Source organism: Neovison vison, chromosome X (genome assembly GCF_020171115.1).
Source record: "Neovison vison isolate M4711 chromosome X, ASM_NN_V1, whole genome shotgun sequence".
NCBI lineage: Eukaryota > Metazoa > Chordata > Mammalia > Carnivora > Mustelidae > Neogale > Neogale vison.
In genome coordinates this window covers 79,949,583-79,971,544 of record NC_058105.1, presented here as the reverse complement: position 1 = coordinate 79,971,544, position 21,962 = coordinate 79,949,583, and the positions used below count along the sequence as shown (strand labels likewise).

Sequence of the window (21,962 nt, the reverse complement as noted above, 5' to 3'; positions counted from 1 at the left end):
TTCTTTTCTTATTTCACCACACAGGGTTTTTCTTAAATTTTTTCAAACAGGCCCCTAATACTTCAACCACTTCAGAATCCCGGTCTTCAATATAGTCAAACACCTCTGCCAGCTCCAAGCACAACAGTGCCCCACCTCACTATCATTACAGGCAAGTCTTTGGCCAACCCCATCTACATTGACTCCTTCCTATTACCATAGACAACCTCTAGTTAGTCCCACCCCCACTAAGGTTTCTTCTGTTCTTTATTGGAAGACTTCTAATTATACCCTTCCAAACTAGGGTTTGTATAAGCAGGCAACTGGATAATTCCACCCACATAAAAGTGCCTCTCTGTTGTCATACCTATACGAGGATTCTTCTCTTCTAGAAGCCCTCTATTCATCTCAGTACATACCAGGGCCTTCCTCATTATGCAGACAGTCCTATGTTCACTCTTGCTGACACCAGGATCTTATTTTTCCATTAGGAGACCTCTCATTAGGCCTGCCCACAACCATGAAGTTTCACCATTTTTAGGCAGTGTATGGACAGCCTTCCCCACATAAGGGTCCTCTTTATCATACAAGCAGACTTCTGGGTAGCCTGCCTATCCTAGCGTCTGCCTCATTTCTATTGGTAGGCCTCCAGTTAGCCCTGCCCACATCATGATGTTTCTCTTCACTGGTCAGTTTGCTCGCGTCACATTCTTCATGGTGTAAGAAGACGCATGGAGAGCTCTGCCTTACGAGCGTGTGTGTTTTTTTGCATTGGCGGATTTTCGGGTTAGAGCCGCCATAGTAAGTACTTCTTTAGGCAGTTTTATGACCAGCTCTGTCACATCAGGGTCCTCCTCATCGCTGCAGGTAAGTTTTTAGTCATCACTACCTACACTGGAGTCCTCTCCTCACTATGGTCAATCTTCTGATTAACTGTAGTTTACCGTAACTTTGTACAACTTAATTTTTTTTTCCACCAACAATTCTGGATTGCATATAGTCTTTTTACAAATAATTTATTATTTGTGAAAGCTGCATGGTATTCCTTTTTTTTGGCAACTGTGTTTAGTTCACTTATTTCCATATTGATAGGCATTTAGCTATTTTTCAGATTTCCAAGCAGTATTATGAGGAGAATCCTCTTAAATGTTTCCTTAAGCATACTTGCAAATATTTTCTAGGATACACATGTAGAAGTAAAAAATGCTGAATCTTAAGGTAGTCAGATTGTAACTTTTTTTAAATTTTTGTTTTTTTGTTTTTGTTTTTTTTTAATTTATTTTTTATTTTCAGCATAACAGTATTCATTATTTTTGCACCACACACAGTGCTCCATGCAATCCGTGCCCTCTCTCATACCCACCACCTGGTACCCCGACTTCCCACCCCCTGTCCCTTCAAAACCCTCATATTGTTTTTCAGAGTCCATAGTCTCTCATGGTTCACCTCCCCTTCCAATTTCCCCCAACTCCCTTCTCCTCTCTATCTCCCTATGTCCTCCATGCTATTTGTTATGCATAACAGATTGTAACTTTTAATAAACACAGACAAATTGCCCTTTAAAAGAGCTGCACCAATTTACACTCCCGGTAGTGGGTGAGTGTTTCCTACCCTTCTTATCAAAGCTTGAAGTTACTGTTTCTTAATTTTTGTCAAAATGATGGGATTAGTATCTCATGATTGATTTTTTTCCCACATTATAAACACAATTGAAATTCCCTATATACTCCTCCCTTTTAGAAAATAATTCTGTTTTCTTTTTTCCTTTTGCATAGTTTTAAACAAACAAACAATAAAATACATGTCTTTGAATCTATATACTCAAAATAGTATTGTGTTGCAGGTTTTAAAACTTCATTTAAATGATGGCATATAGTATATATTCATTTGCAACTTTCTTCTTTCAAAATTATACTTTTGAAATTAAACCATATTGATATGTGTAGCTTTGGTACAAAATGCTAATATGAGAATAATCTATTAGAATGATTATATCCCAATTTATGTAGGTATATTTTTACTCTACTATTGTTTTATGTTTCAAACAAAAAAAATAGAATTCTCAGGTAGTGTTTCAACTATCTTCAAATTTACTAGATATTGTTAATCTAATAGTTTGCAACATCTTATTTTTTTTTTAGTTTTTTTTATTTTTTTTATTTTTCAATTTATTTTCAGAAAAACAGTATTCATTATTTTTTCACCACACCCAGTGCTCCATGCAAGCTGTGCCCTCTATAATACCCACCACCTGGTACCCCAACCTCCCACCCCCCCGCCACTGCAAACCCCTCAGATTGTTTTTCAGAGTCCATAGTCTCTCATGGTTCATCTCCCCTTCCAATTTACCCAAAAGCACATACCCTCCCCAATGTCCATAACCCTACCCCCCTTCTCCCAACCCCCCTCCCCCCAGCAACCCACAGTTTGTTTCGTGAGATTAAGAGTCACTTATGGTTTGTCTCCCTCCCTATCCCATCTTGTTTCATGGATTCTTCTCCTACCCACTTAAGCCCCCATGTGCAACATCTTATTTTTGTTTTAATTTACATTTCTCTGATTACTAGTGAAGTTTGACTTTTATTTATAATGGAGTGTGTGTGTGTGTGTGTGTGTGTGTGCGTGTGTGCTGTGAGTTTATATTTCTAAGAAGTTCTTCCCCACTCCGAGTACATAAACATATTTATTCCTCTGGAATTTCTTTTTAAAAAATTTCAGATTGTATTTTCACATTTAGGTTTTTTTAATTCATTTAACTGATTTTTTTAAAGATTTTATGTATTTATTTGACAGAGAGAAATCACAAGTAGATGGAGAGGCAGGCAGAGAGGGAAGCAGGCTCCCCACTGAGCAGAGAGCCTGATGCGGGACTCGATCCCAGGACCCCGAGATCATGACCTGAGCCGAAGGCAGCGGCTTAACTCACTGAGCCACCCAGGCGCCCCTCAACTGATATTTTTGATCATCTATTTTAAGCCCAGCACTCGTCTAGAGGCTCTTCATTGAAAACAGGCAAACAAACTCAGACAACAAATCTCTGACTTTATTACCTGAGGAGGCAGACAAAAAATAAGATAAATAATAGAATTATATAGCATGTTAAGGAATGATAAGTGTTAAGGAGAAAAAGAATAGAATAATGAAGATGGGGTTTTTTTCTGGACTCTTATATTCTGTGGCCTTTTTTTAAAAAATTTTTTTAATTTTCAGCATAACAGTATTCCTTGTTTTTGCACCACACCCAGTGCTCCATGCAATCCGTGCCCTCTCTAATACCCACCACCTGGTTCCCCCAACCTCCCACCCCCCGCCAAGCTTCAAACCCCTCTGATTGTTTTTCAGAGTCCAAAGTCTCTCATGGTTCACCTCCCCTTCCAGTTTCCCCCAACTTCCTTCTCTCTAACTCCCCTTGTCCTCCATGCTATTTGTTATGCTCCACAAATAAGTGAAAACATATGATAATTGACTCTGCTTGACTTACTTCACTCAGCATACTCCCTCTTTTAATAATAGTCTTAACTTACTGTAGCTTTGTAATAATTAGTATCTGGTAAGACAAATCTCCTCACTGATTTTCTTTATTGTGTCTTAGGTTTTCCAGGGCTTTTGCTCTTCCCTTAATATGAAGATTAACCTGAAAAGTTGCTTTTTTTTTTAACAATCCTTTGGAGATTTTGACTGGAATGACACTAATTTTTAGAGTAAATTGCAGAATATTAACATTTTTATAATGCTGAGCCATCCAATATGTAATGTAAATATGGTATATCTCTTGATTTTATCTTATGTCTTCTAATAAGATTTATGCCTTTTGTTGGTTTTTCTATTTTCATTTGTGGAAAAAATAGTCTATAATATGATTTACTTGTCAGCAAAATTGTTCATTTACAGCTACAAATTCCATTCTAAATACTACTTAACTGTATCTCACAAGTTTCAGAATATAGTGTTTTTGTTACTGTTTGGGTTTGAATATGTTGTAATTTTCATTCTGAATTCTTATTTAACCAAAGAGATTTTAAGGAGTAATTTTTGAAGTTTCTAAGCAATATTTTACTTTATTATTATTTTCCATATTTCATGGTTAATGATACTGTGATCAGAGAACAGATTATTTGAAAATTTTGAGACTTTTTCGCAACCTACTGTGTGGTAAATTTTTGTAAATTCTTGAAATGAATGTATATTTTCTATTTTGGGGGTGAAGAGTTATCTCTCTGTATATATAGGTTTATCTTTTATGCTTGTATTGCTCAAAGCTTTTGTCCTTATTATTTTTTTCTTCCTCATTTATTTATGATGGAGGGGTTATAATTCTCCATTTTGTTTGTGTAGTAACTCTATTATTGGTGCTTTTTATTCTTTTGATTCTGTTTTCTCTAATATTAAGTTTGCCAGACCAACTTTTTTATTTTGGCATTACCAATTTTTTTGTTATGTTTCAATATTTTCATGTGGTTTTGTTTTAGGTATAGTTCTTATAAATACTGTATAACTGGATCACAAAAGAAAACTATTATGACAATCTTAACTTCATTAGGTGGGATTAATTTGTTTATAATTATTATGTTTATTGATGTATTTTGACTAATTTCTACTCTTTTTTGTTTTTGGTTAACATCAGTTTTCTGGCTTCTGTGTCACATTACTTCTACTGATTTGAATGCTATATACTATATTTATATTCTTATTATTTGTCCTTAAATATTTTAGATATATACATAAGTATAAAATTGTCAAAGAAAGTCTGCAGTCATTCAATAGTTCTATCCTCCGAACTACGGCAAATGCTTTAGTAAGCATGAACGACCCAGTGTACCCTTTATTATTTTTGGATAGAATTTTAGTTTTCCCTTTGAAACACAAAAATCAGTTATAATTTTATAGTCATAATAAACATAGTTTATCAGTTGCTTTGCTTATCATTGGTTCCCTTTTTTCCCTATATTTTCTCTCTGGCTTCATTTCCTTTACTAAAATATATGGCTAACATGTGTATGTAATGACATTACATAGGTGATTAACTCTGAGGAAAGAAAATGTCTTTATTTTTTCCTCACACTTGATTAGTTGGGTACAAAGATCCAGGTTGGATTTTACTTCAACATGTGGAAATATTTCTAGCATTCATTATTGCTGGCTTCCAGTCTAGCTGACCTTCCTTCAGAAGGAAGCACTTTTAGGATGCCTGGGTGGCTCAGTTGGTTAAGCATCTGCCTTCAGCTCAGGTCATGATACCAGGGTCCTGGGATGGAGTCCCGCATTGAGCTCCTTGCTCAGCAGGAAACCTAGTTCTTCCTCTACCTGCCTCTCCTTCTGCTTGTGCATGCTCTCTTTCTCTGACAAGTAAATAATATCTTTTAAAAAGGAAGCATTTTTATAGTAGCTCTTAAGATTATTGCTTTATCATTATTTTTTTTTGAGAGCGAGAGAGAGACAGCACATAATCAGGATGGGGGAAGGGCAGGAAGAGAGGGACAAGGAGACTACCTGCTGAGCAGGGAACCCGACATGGGGCTCTATCTCAGGACCCTGAAATTATGACCTAAGCTGAAAGCAGGTGTTTAAGTGACTGAGCCATGCAAGTGCCCCTATTATCATCATTATTATTATTGTATAATTATTTTTATATAAAGTATGGGTACAAGTAATTTATGATGATAGAAAACAGAAAGTAGTTGCAAGGGTGAGTAAAGATTGACAGTAAAGAGGATGAGAAGAACCTCTGTGGTGACAGAAATATTCCACATCTTGTTTTGTATAGTGGTTATGTGGGTGTATACAATTGCCAAAATTCATCAAATTGAATATATATGTTCTATGCATTTTATTTTTTTTGTTCTATGAATTTTAATGTCTGTAAATTATTTCTTAACTAAGATAAAGAAACTTTGAGGGGTGCCTGGGTGGCTCAGTCGTTTAAGTGTCTGTCTCCTGCTCAGGTCATTGTCTCCAGGTCCTAGGATCGAGCCCCACATCAGGCTCCCTGCTTAGCAGGGAGTCTGCTTCTCTCTCTTTCCCTCTGCCCCTCCCCCCTGCTCATTCTCTCTCTCGAACAAATAAATAAAAATTTTAAAACTAAGAAAAATTAAAAAAAAAAACTTAGAGAATGCTTCAGAAGCTTCTGGTAAACTTCCTGCAAGGTGCTCTCAGCACCCTTTGGGGCAGAGCTGATTGCTCAACCATCACACTGTGCATCACAATGAAGGGTTAGGATTATTTCAGAAGAATGAAACATATCATATGAATCTGCATCTTCTCCAAATTTCACACTTAGGTTTGACTCAAACTGGGCTATACTCTCCATTGTTTTTAAGTAAGCCATTGATTCCGTGTCTTCACTCTGGGTTTATCTAAGCCAAAGTCTTAGTGTCAGCAATTAACCTACTCCCAACACAGCTTGCATGGACATCAATATCTATGGCTTTCTCACTGCTACAGAGCAGTGGGAACTAATTCTCTTCCCTTTAGCTATGTACACACACTTCTGAAGTCTAGCTATGGAACAAAGCTTGATCATTTTTGTGGAACATTGTTTCCTTTTCATCTCTACAGAATATAGCAGGTTTGTTTGTTTTTTGAGAGAAAGATTTTTAGAGCAAATTGCGTGCTTTTTTTTTTTTTGAGAGACAGAGAGAATGCAAGTGTGTGTTTGAAGGGGCACGGTGGGGAGGGGCAGAGGGAGACAGAGGGAAACAATTTTAAGCATGCTCCACCCTGAACATGGAGCCTGACACGGGGCTTCATTTCACGACCCTGAGATAATGACCTGAGCCAAAAACGAGGACCGATGCTCAACCAACTGAGCCACCGAGGTCCCCTTCATTGCGTACATTTTTTTAAAAATTATTATTTATTTATTTATTTTAAGAAAAACAGTATTCATTATTTTTTCACCACACCCAGTGCTCCATGCAAGCCGTGCCCTCTATAATACCCACCACCTGGTACCCCCAACCTCCCACCCCCCCGCCACTTCAAACCCCTCAGATTGTTTTTCAGAGTCCATAGTCTCTCATGGTTCACCTCCCCTTCTAATTTACCCAAATTCCCTACTCCTCTCTAACACCCCTTGTCCTCCATGCTATTTGTTATGCTCCACAAATAAGTGAAACCATATGATAATTGACTCTCTCTGCTTGACTTATTTCACTCAGCATAATCTCTTCCAGTCCCATCCACATTGCTACAAAAGTTGGGTATTCATCCTTTCTGATGGAGGCATAATACTCCATAGTGTATATGGACCACATCTTCCTTATCCACTCATCCGTTGAAGGGCATCTTGGTTCTTTCCATAGTTTGGCGACTGTGGCCATTGCTGCTATAAACATTGGGGTACAGATGGCCCTTCTTTTCACGACATCTGTGTCTTTGGGGTAAATACCCAGGAGTGCAATTGCAGGGTCATAGGGAAGCTCTATTTTTAATTTCTTGAGGAATCTCCACACTGTTCTCCAAAGAGGCTGCACCAACTTACATTCCCACCAACAGTGTAAGAGGGTTCCCCTTTCTCCACATCCTCTCCAACACATGTTGTTTCCCGTTTTGTTAATTTTGGCCATTCTAACTGGTGTAAGGTGATATCTCAATGTGGTTTTAATTTGAATCTCCCTGAGGGCTAATGATGATGAGCATTTTTTCATGTGTCTGATAGCCATTTGTATGTCTTGATTGGAGAAGTGTCTGTTCATATCTTCTGCCCATTTTTTGATGTGTTTGTCTGTTTCATGTGGGTTGAGTTTGAGGAGTTCATTATAGATCCTGGATATCAACCTTTTGTCTGTACTGTCATTTGCAAATATCTTCTCCCATTCCGTGGGTTGCCTCTTTGTTTTGTTGACTGTTTCCTTTGCTGTGCAGAAGCTTTTGATTTTGATGAAGTCCCAGAAGTTTATTTTCGCTTTTGTTTCCTTTGCCTTTGGAGACGTATCTTTTTTTTTTTTTAAGATTTTTATTTATTTATTTGACAGAGATCACAGGTAGACAGAGAGGCAGGCAGAGAGAGAGGAGGAAGCAGGCTCCCTGCTGAGCAGAGAGCCCGATATGGGACTCGATCCCAGGACCTTGGGATCATGACCTGAGCCGAAGGCAGAGGCTTTAACCCACTGAGCCACCCAGGTGCCCCTGGAGACGTATCTTGAAAGAAGTTGCTGTGGCTGATATCAAAGAGATTTCTGCCTATGTTCTCTTCTAAGATTCTGATGGATTCCTGTCTCACGTTGAGGTCTTTTATCCATTTTGAGTTGATCTTTGTGTACGGTGTAAGAGAATGGTCGAGTTTCATTCTTCTACATATAGCTGTCCAGTTTTCCCAGCACCATTTATTGAAGAGACTGTCTTTTTTCCAGTGTATATTTTTTCCTGTTTTGTCAAAGATTAATTGACCATAGAGTTGAGGGTCCACTCTTTATCTCTTTGAGTATCCTAAACATACTTGCTTTCCAGGTAGTTCCATAATATTATTACTATTTGGAGTGAATTAGTGATTTGGTTGTTATTTGTTCTTGTTATTAAATTTCTTCATGAATTTTAAGATTTTTGTTTTCAGCTTAATTTGAATGAAACAATTCTGTTCCCTGAATCTCATCTACCTTTGTTCATTAATCTACTTACTCATCCCTATTGAGAGGTTTTTTAGTTGCTTCCTCCCAGCCCTCCAGGCTTCAATCCACTATTAGATTTCAGAATGGCAGTTTTGAGCTCCTATCTTGTGGTGTTACTGAGGATAACAAAAATCCAGGAGATCCAATAGAACCGGTTACCATAGCTAGTGAATAGTATGACTCAGCATCTGGTTGCAAGATTTTATGTGACTTTCCTTTTTCTCAGACCTGCAGTTTGCCAGGGTTTGGCAGTTACATTTTTTAGCTTCTTTTTACAAGCAGAGTTAGCCCCACTCTAGTCCTTGACTTTAGGTCTAGTGTCCCCCAAGGAAACCAAATGCCTGACTTCCATTTCCCACTTAATAATCTAGAGCCCAACAGGCCAATGGCTTCAGTCCCACTCATTATTTTTTATTTCTATTCTAATGAGATATTTTTCTTGTATTTGAGCCTGACGATATTCCTTGGTCTGTCTTTCTCTCTCTCTGTGTAATTCTATTCATTAGTTTTTATATGTTTGAAGCAAAGAGGAGGGGATTATCAAAGTTTGTGAAATCATTGTGCTATGTTGACCTGGCTACAAAATATGTCTAAAAAAAAAAAAAAACATATGTTGGTGTGACTTGTCCTTCTCAGAATAACAAAAAACAGCTGAGTTTGTATAAAACAGGTACTGTACCTAGGATCCTGCCTTTAATCTCTCTGTAGTCTGTATGTGTTTGACAAGTCACATAATCCTTATTATAAAAGAACAGCTTCTTTGCATTAGGCTGTGGGTTAGAGGATTTAGCTGTCTTGACAAGGTTTTCATTTCTTTTTATGTTTTATTTTGTCTTGTAGAAAGTGCTCTTCCTCTTCCCAGGCACTTGAGGTTGAACCCTTGGAACGGAAAACAAGCAGTAAGTGAAATTCAAAGTGTCTAATAATACTTTGAAGAAAGTATTCTAAATAAAGAGATGTTTTGTTCAGAACTCTCAAAGCTTTGAAGACTCAAAGATTTGTTGGATTGAGGTGTGTTTTTTTTTTTAAATTTCTTTTCATTGTAACAGAATTCATTGTTTTTGCACCACACCCAGTGCTCCATGCAATCCGTGCCCTCCTTAATACCCACCACCTGGCTCCCCCAACCTCCCACCCCACCCTTCAAAACTCTCAGATTGTTTTTCAGAGTCCATAGTCTCTCATGGTTCATCTCCCCTTCCAATTTCCCTCAACTCCCTTCCCTCCATCTCCCCATGTCCTCCATGTTGTTTCTTATGCTCCACAAATAAGTGAAACCATATGATAATTGACTCTCTCTGCTTGACTTATTTCACTCAGCAGAATCTCTTCCAGTCCCGTCCATGTTGCTACAAAAGTTGGGTATTCATCCTTTCTGATAGAGGCATAATACTCCATAGTGTATATGGACCACATCTTCTTTATCCATTTGTCCGTTGAAGGGCATCTTGGTTCTTTCCACAGTTTGGCAACCGTGGCCATTGCTGCTATAAACATTGGGGTACAGATGGCCCTTCTTTTCATGACATCTGTATCTTTGGGGTAAATACCCAGGAGTGCAATTGCAGGGTCATAGGGAAGTTCTATTTTTAATTTCTTGAGGAATCTCCACACTGTTCTCCAAAGAGGCTGCACCAACTTACATTCCCACCAACAGTGTAAGAGGGTTCCCCTTTCTCCACATCCTCTCCCAAACACGTTTTTTCCTGTCTTGCTAATTTTGGCCAGATTGAGGTGTTTTGAGCTCAGATTGCGGCTCCCAAACTAGTAGTTAGAAACCAAATTCATGATTGCTTAATTAAGTAAGCATTCCATGAATAGTCATTAAAATAAATCCTATTTGTTTTCCAGTATGATTTCTGTGTGATATATTCATGTTTAGGAGCCATGTTCCCCTTAAAAAGAATAACATAAACAAAAGCATATATTTATGGAACATATTGTATATCAGATATTAAAACCAGGTCTTCATATACATTATACGTTTATTAATGATATACATTGTTTCATTTGATATTCTCAATAACTTGTTCAGCTAGATTATTTTTTAATTATACCACTTTATAGGTGAAGAAACTGAACTAAGGTGTAGCAGAGATAGGTTGATAAGACAAATGACAGTGACTTATTTCAAAAACCTACTACAGTTTGCTGTTGGAACAAGCCCAGCTACTTTAAACTTAAAATGTCCAAACTTGAACTCTGGTTTTGGTTCATGTGAGATCAGGGAAGAGGTCTATAGGAGCTTAAGAAGACAATCTAATTGTTGGAAAGAGAAGCCAAGGAAAGTAGTGTTAAAATAATAAAATCTTCCATAGATTCTTTGGCATCTAATGGCTTTTGTGTATGAAGAAAAATATTTGCTATTTTTGCTGTTTACTGCTCAATTCTGTTAAATTAAAATAGCTAATAAGCATAACTTTTAAAGTAATTTTTATTGACCATTTGAGAATTGCATACCAATTTGATGAATTAAATTTCCTAAAAGTTTTAAACTGTAATTGCAAATTTAATATGGGTTTTTGGAAATACTTCAGACAACTTGAATAGCATTTGAAACATACACAAATGCAATGATTACAGATATATTCGTGGCCTTACATTTAAGCTCATTCTAAAATATGAACACCAAGTTTTAATTTATTTCTTTATTTCTACCCTTATATTATTCCTTTTTAAGTTGTTACACTTCTTTTGATATCTTACTACAATTTCAGTAATTTTATTATTTTTGCATTTTTTAAGGATATCAATCATATCACCCATTTGAGAGAAAAAGAGAAATACCATTTCAAAGAAGCTGAGGTAACCATATGGGTTATCAATAATTCATTCTTTGGGGGACCATAGCACATAGTTCAGTCTTAACATGAGACATTGGCTAAAATCCTTTTAATAATAATGTTTTATTTGTCATTTAATGGCATTTCTGATTCTCTGTCACGCAGTGTTTTTTGGGGGATTAACTTGTCTTTAACAAGATTAATATTTCTTAATTTCTGCATGTTGGCAGTACACATTATCCTGTCTTTTTTCTATATTTATTTAGTTTGCAAATACTACTAAGGTTTATGGTTTTTATTTATATTTTATTATAATTAGTAGGGCTTTCTAAATAATTCATTTCCTAGAAGATGAGTGATTGAGTCTTCCTAGGTAGTTGTCTTCTTTACACTATATTGTTAACCAACCTGCAAAATCTTATTGGATCTATTTCTGCTTGATTATTATGTTTGACCATCAGTACTAATCTGTTTTACCAGTTCTTAGGATACATGATTGATGGCCTATGTGTGGATTAAAAAAAAAGTTACCCTCTCTAAGAAAATGTGAATTGTGGGCACATGGCAACTAGATAGGTCCTCTGTACGAATTAGAAAGAGGCCCTTCCTATGGATTAATATATCCCCAGGACCAGGGTGCATGGTTTAGAAAACAGTTCAAGCAGCATGTAAGTATATGCAGTAGCCATTGGTGTGGTACCTGTATTTCTGGAAACACATATGGCTTACTCATTGTTTCTTATACATTCTTTCCTGATTACCTTCCAACAGAAATAAGTACATATCTATCCTTCATAAGTAAACATTGACTTAAAATGAAAAAAAAATCCGTGCACATTTTGTTTCCTATTTAAAAATAAGAAAACTTACATATCCTATGGCATTTGCTCCTTTTTTGTTACAATTACCTTTTAAAAGAATTTGAGGTACCATTATGTATTCATAGCTCTTTACTGACTAAACCAGTATCAATTAATCAAAATATATGTGTCAGTACGGAGTACTATGCCTCCATCAGAAAGGATGAATACCCAACTTTTGTAGCAACATGGACGGGACTGGAAGAGATTCTGCTGAGTGAAATAAGTCAAGCAGAGAGAGTCAATTATCATATGGTTTCACTTATTTGTGGAGCATAACAAATAGCATGGAGGACAAGGGGCGTTAGAGAGGAGTAGGGAATTTGGGTAAATTGGAAGGGGAGGTGAACCATGAGAGACTATGGACACTGAAAAACAATCTGAGGGGTTTGAAGTGGCGGGGGGGTGGGAGGTTGGGGTACCAGGTGGTGGGTATTATAGAGGGCACGGCTTGCATGGAGCACTGGGTGTGGTGAAAAAATAATGAATAATGTTTTTCTGAAAATAAATAAATTGAAAAAAAAACATTAGGTGGAAGAGAAAAAAAATTAAAAAAAATATATGTGTCAAAAATTCACAATTTGATACCAGGAGCCTCTTGAATTTGGCTTTCCATCCTGTTAACACTGGCCCTGACATTCTTAAAAGCATTTTTGTTTGTAACAAGAGCATTTATGTATTAGATGTATCTGATTTTTTTTTTCCTGTCCCAAAACATGTATCAACTACTCCCCTTACCAGTCCTTCTAGTAGAGACCGTTCTGGGCATCGGAATGGTTTTGGAAATCGATGGCACACAAAAGTGCTACTTCTGCTGCTGATTTTGGCTCATTAGTGTGTGTGTGTGTGTGTGTGTGTGTGTGTAAAAGAAAGAGAGAACAAGCATGAGCAAACACACTGGAAAATATATTTCTAAAGTTATTATAAGTTCCCTCCACTTTTTTCAACTTATGTTATTGTACCTGCTTTGCTTATTAATTGATTTCATCAATCACTAACACTGCCTATTAACACTTGGAATGGGTGGGGGCCTGAAAATCAGGATACTCACCCACAAACATAAGTTTAAATATTTTTCCTAAGCATATGCAAAATTTTCCAGCCTCCTTTTTTAGAGCACACTTAAGAAACAAGTTACCCAAGCATTTGGTTGTCATGTGTTAGATTGTTCTCCAGGTCTCTGCTCTTGGGTTACATATTTTTAAACCTTACCTTACCAATTCCTATGAGGAATACTTCTTATTTCTATTAATTGATATTATTATTAAACTTTGCGCGAGCACACGCGCGCACACACACACACACACACACACACACACAGTGAAAGATCACTCTGGTAGTCTGTATGGAGGATTCTTTTGAATAGAATAAGACAAAACAGCAGGAAAACAATTGGGGGATTAGTTGACCCCAGTATCTCCTGTTGACACTTGCTGGTTATTTTTCAGGTATATTCGTATCTAATGTTTTTTTTTTCAATTTATTTATTTTCAGAAAAAAATTCATTATTTTTTCACCACACCCAGTGCTCCATGCAAGCCTTGCCCTCTATAATACCCACCACCTGGTACCCCAACCTCCCACCCCCCCGCCACTTCAAACCCCTCAGATTGTTTCTAATGGTTTTTAACAAAATCACATCCTTTTAGATGGGTTTTTTTTCAGACTCAAGTGATACATTCCCATTTTGCATTTTTCTAAGAACAGATTTGGGATTAATTTACTGGAGAGTCAAACTCTGGAGTTTTAAGGAACTTGCACTTCATAGCTTCTTTGGTCCTACTGTCTTCAGAGCTCAGTTCCTGAGGTGACCTGGAGAAAAGAAAGCCAGCTATTTTCCAGAGTAGGATTGAAAATAATAACATATTTGAATTCTAGCATGGGGTTCAGACTAATGGAAATCATTTTCTTATGTTACCACTTTACTCTAAAACTTGGGTTACACATATTGCTGTCTCATTTGTAAAGTATGTTGAATGCCATCAAGAGGCAGTAGGTATAATGAAAGGATCAGACGATCTGGACTATGGACCTAGCTCTGCTACTTACTTAGGTATATAGTCTTAAATATAGTTCCCTTATCTATAATATGGAGTTAATGATACTCACTATGTTATCTTGCAGGGCTGTCATGAGCATCAGTTGAGATCTTCTATGTGAAAGTTTTTGTCAAAAGGCACTTTAAAAATGGAATTTTTTAAAAACATTTAAGAACAACTCAGAAATATAATGTGATCTGTACACCTGTTTGTTCCTTCATTAAATGAACCTAGAAAGAATTAAAAGATATGCCATTCAACTTGTTATGAAAGTCACCTTAGTTGGCACATAATTCAAAATGTGTAGGTCCTCTTGTGAGGACTCCCTGCTTCCAACCAAAGCTCAAGAATTCTACTTTGAACTTTTTTCCTGCTAAAAATCTGTTTAGTTCTCTGTTTTGAGCTTTGTTGTTGAACACTGAGACTTCTCCAAGTTTGACAACCCATCAATGAAGTATCCATTCCCCCTTTTTCTAGTACTTCTAGCAGTCCTCCTGATAAGTTCCCCAGATGACATATACTGGATCAGAAACAGTACCCCAACAATAACTTCGAAAAGTGCCTCATAGACTTCTATCTTTTTAGAAATCTCTCTCTACCTACTTCTCCTCTAAAGATGGACATAAAACTAAAAAATTCTGAATTCTGGTACAGTCTCCATGGCCAGGTCCCAGGGCTGCTGGACTGGGACATGGGGAATGAGTTCTTCTTGCCCTGCACCACAGACCAGTGCCACTTAGCTGAGCAGAATCTTGCCAAATATAGACTCCGAGTAATGGAACCCCCAAATATGTCTCAAGACAGCAGACCCAGTTTGGACAAAGATGGTCCTGACTCTGAACCTAACCTGTGGATGTGGGTAAATCCCAACATCACATGCCCCCTTGGCAGCCAGGAGACCCTAAAGCCTAGTAAGGAAAAGGATGTGACAAGCATGCTTCCTTACCCTCAGCCACTCCCAAAGGAAGAAAAGTCTAACTACTCAAAGGCTGCAGTGATGGAGTCACTGCCAACTTCCTCCAGCAAGAAATCTTCCCCACAGAAGTGGTTCACTTATTCCCCAGGTGACTGGGAGTTCACAGAAGAAAAAACTGAGGAACAAGATGACAAATGCTTTGTGTCTCTTCAATCTCCTAACAAAGGGGAGTGCTTCCAGAACCAGAAGTTATGGCGAGGCAACAGCCAGGAGAGGAGGTCCTGGCCCCGCCCTCCCCTCAATTACAGTCACCTAATAGCCCTGGCATTAAGAAACAGCCCCCCCTGTGGCCTCAATGTGCAAGAGATCTACAATTTCACCCGACATCATTTCCCTTTTTTTTGGACAGCTCCAAATGGCTGGAAAAACACCATCCGCCACAACCTCTGTTTCCTGAGCAGCTTTGAGAAGGCACCAGTCAACCTTCAGGATGGAACCAATGCAAAGCCACGGTCTTGCCTCTGGCGGCTTACTGAAGAGGGACATCGTCGTTTTCAGGAGGAAACTCGTGCCCTAGCCTATGCTCGGAGGGAAAGCATCCAACAGTGCATGAGCCAGCCAGATGTGATGACTTCCCTCTTTGGCCTTTGAACTACCACTTCTCCCTTTTTGGAACACTGCCCTCCTTACTGTGTCCATCATTGTTGTTATTGGCCTTCATTAATCCCTAAGCCTACCCTACCTGGTAGGTGACAAGACTGTTTAACTGCAGCTACAGGAATAGTATCAAATAAACTGAGAGGTGGGTACACAGGAAGCAGAGCTTAAATCCAGGTGGAGAATAATGGAGTTGCATGAGGACATTGGCAGTTGTTATACATTTCAAGCAGAAGCAGGAAATCTTAGGAATAATAGCATGGAAGTTAAGGAGAGAGGACATATTTCACAAGAAAAGGAATTCTGTTTACTGGAGTGTATACTCACATACAAATGCAAATAGTGGAGTACAAAACATAAAATGTAAGATTGAACCAGGCCTTGAAGAGCCTCAAATGTCATGTGAAGGTATCTGTGCATAAAAAGAAATAGACATGGGGTTTGAAGCCTAGAGGTTCAAGTATCTCTCTTTCACCATTCATCAGATATATCTCTTTTTTTAATGACTGATTTTATCCTTCCGGGCTTCACTTTTCTCTTCCTGACCCTGGACTTCTCAGCCTTGTTCAGTTACCAACCAATTCCAGTACTGACAAATAATTCCAAGCAGTACTTGTAGTTTGTACATTGAAAGCCCTTGAATTGAGCTTGTATCAACCCCAAGCCTTTTGATGACAAAAGTTTTGCTTTCCATTCTTTCATTCATCAAAACTTTACTGAGGAAATACCAAAGTGCACAAGGTCCATCTTAGGTGCTGAAGATAAAAAATCAGTAGTTTAATTGGAGACAGACATATAACCACATATTTATAATACGAATGTAACAAAACAAATGTGCAACACTGTCATGGAAAAGGGGAGATATTTTTCCTGGGAAAGGCATTAAAAAGGAAATATCTTTTGAGTTAGTTTTGAAGAATAAATGGGTATTTTCTGGGCATGTAAGCTGAAGAAAAGAAAGTACACAGGCAACTGTATAAACAAAGTAACTTCAGTGCTTAGAAGAGTGGTAGGAATTTCAGTGCAGTTTAGCTATATTAGGGCCAAGAGTGGCAAGAAATATAGGCAAAAAGGCTTTTCTGGTACTGCTTAGGTGTTTGGACTTTACCCCATGGTCTGTTGTGAACCAAAAGCTATCAGTGGTGTTTTACTAAAAAATAAAAACAAAAATGAACGCTTAAGTATTTGTTTTTATAATTTCAAAATTCTCTTTAACACTTTTCTATACTGATAAACTTTATTTTATCAGATTTAAGCATAACTTTCTGCCTTTCATGTTATCATATTATTAAATATATATTCAAGATAAAATATATTAGACTATTGAGGTATTTAATTGCAAAACCTTCAATAATGGGGATACAAAAATGCCTTGAAAAACACAAAAGCAATGAATTCAATATATTGTCAAATCATTTTAAAAGTTTACATTTTTTGGTTATTGTATATTACACCACATACAAAACTGTATATTTAAGTTGAATTCCAAAAGAAACATTCAAAGAGTATTCTTCAAAAAAATAATTGTAGATACTATGTCTGTATTATAAGACAAACAAAGTTGAAAACATACCTTGGAATTAATAAAATATTCTGTCTATAAGTACTCAGCATTTGGTTTTCATGTTTTTCACAAATAACACTTGTAAGCAAAAGAGCCTGTTGTAAAATTCCTAAAACTTTTTAGTACAAACCACATTTCTAGTGTATACAATATACCTATTTTGCAAATGTTGCACATTTCAGACTTTCTACTTTTAAGTTTTTATTTAAATTCTAGGTAGTGAACATACAGTGTCATATAAGTCTCAGCTATACAATGTACTTATTCAACACTTCCATTGACCATCTGGTGATCATAACAGGTGCATACCTTAAACCCCATTACCTGTTTAACACATCACCATCCACCTTCCTTTTGGTAACCCTCAGTATGTTCTCTATAATTAAGAGTATGTTTCTTGGTTTGTCTTGTCTCTTTTTCTTTTTACTCATTTGTTTCCAAAATTCCACTAATTAGTGAAATTATAATGGTATTTAACTCTGACTGACATTTTGCTTATCGTAATACTCTCTAGCTCTATTCATGTCGTGGTAACTGGCAAGATTTTATTCTTTTCTATAACTGAATAATATTCCATTTTTTTGTATACGACCTCTTCTTTATCCATTCATCAGTCAGTGGACACTTGTTTGTTTCTGTAACTTGGCTATTGTGGAAAAGGTGGCCATAAACATCAGGGTGCATCTAATCCTTTGAACAGGAAAAAAAAATCCTATTTTTGTATCTTTTGGGTGAATACTTAGTAGTGAAATTGCTGAATCATAGGGTAGTTCTATTTTTAATATTTTGAGGGACCTCCATACTGTTTTCCAGAGCGAGTGTACCAGTTTGCATTCCCACCAAAAGTGAAAGAGGGCTGCCTTTCTCCTCATCCTCACCAATGTCTGTTGTTTTCTGTGTTGATAATTTTAGCCATTCTGACAAGTGTGAGGTGATACCTCATTGTAGTTTTTATTCATATTTCCCTGATGGTCAGTGATGTCGAGCATCTTTCCAAGTGTCTGTTCACTATCTGAATGTCTTCTTTTGAAAATGTCTCATCACATCTTCTGCCCATTTTTTTAAAAGATTTTATTTATTTATTTGACAGAGAGATAGAGAGCACAAGTAAGCAGAGCAGCAGGCAGAGGGAGAGAGAGAACCAGGCTCTCGGCTGAGCAGGAAGCCCAATGCGGGGCTCGATCCCAGGACCCTGGAACCATGGCCTGAGCCGAAGGCAGCTGCTTAACCAACTGAGCTATGCAGGCGCCCCCTTCTGCCCATTTTTAATTGAATTATTCATTTTTTGGATGTTGAGTTTGATAAGTTCTTTATAGATTTTGGATACTAACACTTTATCAGGTATGTCATTTGTAACTATCTCCTCTCATTCTCTAGGTTGCTTTTTACTTTTGCTGATTATTTCCTTCTCTGTATAGAAATTTTTTTTAGTTTGATGTGGTTCCAGTACTTCATTTTTGCTTTTGTTTTCCTTGTCTCAAGACTATACTTTCAGGTATCATTTCTATAGTTTGTTACTGGAGAAGGGACATATCGATATCAAAGAGGTTACTGCCTGTGTTTTCCTCTAGGATTTTTATGGTTTGTGTCACACATTTGGATCTTTAATACACTTTGAATTTATTTTTGTGTATGGTTCAAGAAAGTGGTTCAGTTGCATTCTTTTGCATGTTGCCATCCAGTTTTCCCAACACTATTTGTTGAAGAAATTTTTTTCTATTGGATATTTTTTGTGCTTTGTCAAAGATTAATTGACCATACAGTTGTGGGTTCATTAATGAGTTTTCTGTTGTTTTCCATTGATCTATGTGTCTGTTTCTATGCCAATACAATACTATTTTGATTACAATTGCTTTGTTATATAAATTCAAGTCCAGAATTCTCCAGTTTGCTTTTCTTTCTCAAGGTGGCTTTGGCTATTTGAGGTCTTTTGAGGTTCCATACACAGATTTGGGGACTGTTTGTTCTAGCTCTTTGAAAAATGCTGTTGGGATTTTGATAGGGATTGGTTTAAATGTTTTGTTGTGTAGTATAGACATTTTAACAATATGTGTTTTTCTAATTCATGAACTTGGAATGTTTTCCCATTTCTTTGTGTCCTCTTCAAATTGTTCCATCAGTGCTTTTGGTTTTCGAAGTATAGGTTTTACTTTTTTTTTTTTTTAGGAAGGTATTTTTTTAAATTTTTAAAAATTTTTTTATTAACATATAATGTATTATTAGCCTCAGGGGTACAGGTCTGTTAATCGCCAGGTTTACACACTTCACAGCACTCAGCATAGCACATACCTTCCCCAATGTCCATAACCCAACCACACTCTCCCTACCCTCCTCCCCCTGGCAACCCTCAGTTTGTTTTGTGAGATTAAGATTGTTGTGAGATTAAGAGACTAGGAGGGTATATTTTTAATATTATTTTTTATTTTTTTAAATTTCTTACCAGGTTTTACTTCTTTTGTTAGGTTTATTCCTAGTATCTTCTTTGCTTAGGTGCAATTGTAAATGGGATAGATTCCTTAATTTCTCTCTCTCCCCCCTGCTTCTTTATTGGTGTATAGAAAAGCAACAGATTTCTGTACACAGGTTTTGTATCCTGAGATTTTACTTAATTCATGTATCAGTTCTAAAAACTTTTTGGTGGAGTCATTCAGGTTTTCTGTATAGTCTGTCATGTGACCTACAAACAGTGTAAGTTTTTTTTTTTTCTTTGAGTTCTGTTGTTTTTATTTCTTTTTTTTTCCCCAATTTATTTATTTTCAGAAAAACAGTATTCGTTATTTTTTCACCACACCCAGTGCTCCATGCAAGCTGTGCCCTCTATAATACCCACCACCTGGTACCCCAACCTCCCACCCCCCCCGCCACTTCAAACCCCTCAGACTGTTTTTCAGAGTCCATAGTCTCTCATGGTTCACCTCCCCTTCCAATTTACCCAAATTCCCTACTACTCTCTAACGCCCCTTGTCTTCCATGGTATTGGTTATGCTCCACAAATAAGTGAAACCATATGATAATTGACTCTCTCTGCTTGACTGATTTCACTCAGCATAATCTCTTCCAGTCCCGTCCATGTTGCTACAAAAGTTGGATATTCGTCCTTTCTGATGGAGGCATAATACTCCATAGTGTATATGGACCACATCTTCCTTATCCACTCATCCGTTGAAGGGCATCTTGGTTCTTTCCATAGTTTGGCGACTGTGGCCATTGCTGCTATAAACATTGGGGTACAGATGGCCCTTCTTTTCACGACATCTGTATCTTTGGGGTAAATACCCAGGAGTGCAATTGCAGGGTCGTAGGGAAGCTCTATTTTTAATTTCTTGAGGAATCTCCACACTGTTCTCCAAAGAGGCTGCACCAACTTGCATTCCCACCAACAGTGGAAGAGGGTTCCCCTTTCTCCACATCCTCTCCAACACATGTTGTTTCCTGTTTTGTTAATTTTGGCCATTCTAACTGGTGTAAGGTGATATCTCAATGTGGTTTTAATTTGAATCTCCCTGAGGGCTAATGATGATGAGCATTTTTTCATGTGTCTGATAGCCATTTGTATTTCTTGATTGGAGAAGTGTCTGTTCATATCTTCTGCCCATTTTTTGATGTGTTTGTCTGTTTCGTGTGGGTTGAGTTTGAGGATTTCATTATAGATCCTGGATATCAACCTTTTGTCTGTACTGTCATTTGCAAATATCTTCTCCCATTCCGTGGGTTGCCTCTTTGTTTTGTTGACTGTTTCCTTTGCTGTGCAGAAGCTTTTGATTTTGATGAAGTCCCAGAAGTTTATTTTCGCTTTTGTTTCCTTTGCCTTTGGAGACGTATCTTGAAAGAAGTTGCTGTGGCTGATATCAAAGAGATTACTGCCTATGTTCTCCTCTAAGATTCTGATAGATTCCTGTCTCACGTTGAGGTCTTTTATCCATTTTGAGTTGATCTTTGTGTACGGTGTAAGAGAATGGTCGAGTTTCATTCTTCTACATATAGCTGTCCAGTTTTCCCAGCACCATTTATTGAAGAGACTGTCTTTTTTCCACTGTATATTTTTTCCTGTTTTGTCGAAGATTAATTGACCATAGAGTTGAGGGTCCATATCTGGGCTCTCTACTCTGTTCCACTGGTCTATGTGTCTGTTTTTATGCCAGTACCATGCTGTCTTGGTGATCACAGCTTTGTAATAAAGCTTGAAATCAGGTAAGGTGATGCCGCCAGCTTTATTTTTGTTTTTCAACATTTCCTTAGCGATTCGGGGTCTCTTCTGATTCCATACAAATTTTAGGATTATTTGCTCCAGCTCTTTGAAGAATGCCGGTGGAATTTTGATCGGAATGGCATTAAAAGTATAGATTGCTCTAGGCAGTATAGACATTTTAACAATGTTTATTCTTCCGATCCAAGAGCATGGAATGGTCTTCCATCTTTTTGTGTCTTCTTCAATTTCTTTCATGAATGTTCTATAGTTCCTCAAGTATAGATCCTTTACCTCTTTAGTTAGGTTTATTCCCAGGTATCTTATGGTTCTTGGTGCTATAGTAAATGGAATCGATTCTCTAATTTCCCT

The 21,962-nt window shown here is 37.3% G+C and overlaps 1 protein-coding gene across 3 annotated transcripts; it reads left to right on the top strand.

The window, feature by feature from the left end:
- The first annotated feature begins 736 nt into the window (after positions 1–736).
- FOXR2 (forkhead box R2) lies at positions 737–17,032 on the top strand. Of its 3 annotated transcripts, none has more exons than XR_006382440.1 (3): positions 737–846; positions 9,426–9,484; positions 15,593–15,656. XR_006382440.1 is itself a non-coding variant. In XM_044234890.1 (3 exons), exon 3 carries the CDS (start codon positions 14,884–14,886, stop codon positions 15,832–15,834), a length of 951 nt encoding a protein of 316 aa, XP_044090825.1. In that variant the 5' UTR covers positions 737–846; positions 9,426–9,484; positions 14,353–14,883; the 3' UTR covers positions 15,835–17,032. The 3 variants fall into 3 exon arrangements, 2 of the variants coding, with proteins under 2 accessions (XP_044090825.1, XP_044090826.1); XM_044234890.1 differs by having other exon boundaries at positions 14,353–17,032; XM_044234891.1 differs by lacking the exons at positions 737–846; positions 9,426–9,484 and adding an exon at positions 11,367–11,390 and having other exon boundaries at positions 14,353–17,032.
- The last annotated feature ends 4,930 nt before the right edge of the window (positions 17,033–21,962 follow it).

Bases quoted from the DNA above. Each gene is read 5' to 3' on its own strand.
- FOXR2 (XM_044234890.1), top strand. From the start codon at position 14,884: ATGGACATAAAACTAAAAAATTCTGAATTCTGGTACAGTCTCCATGGC.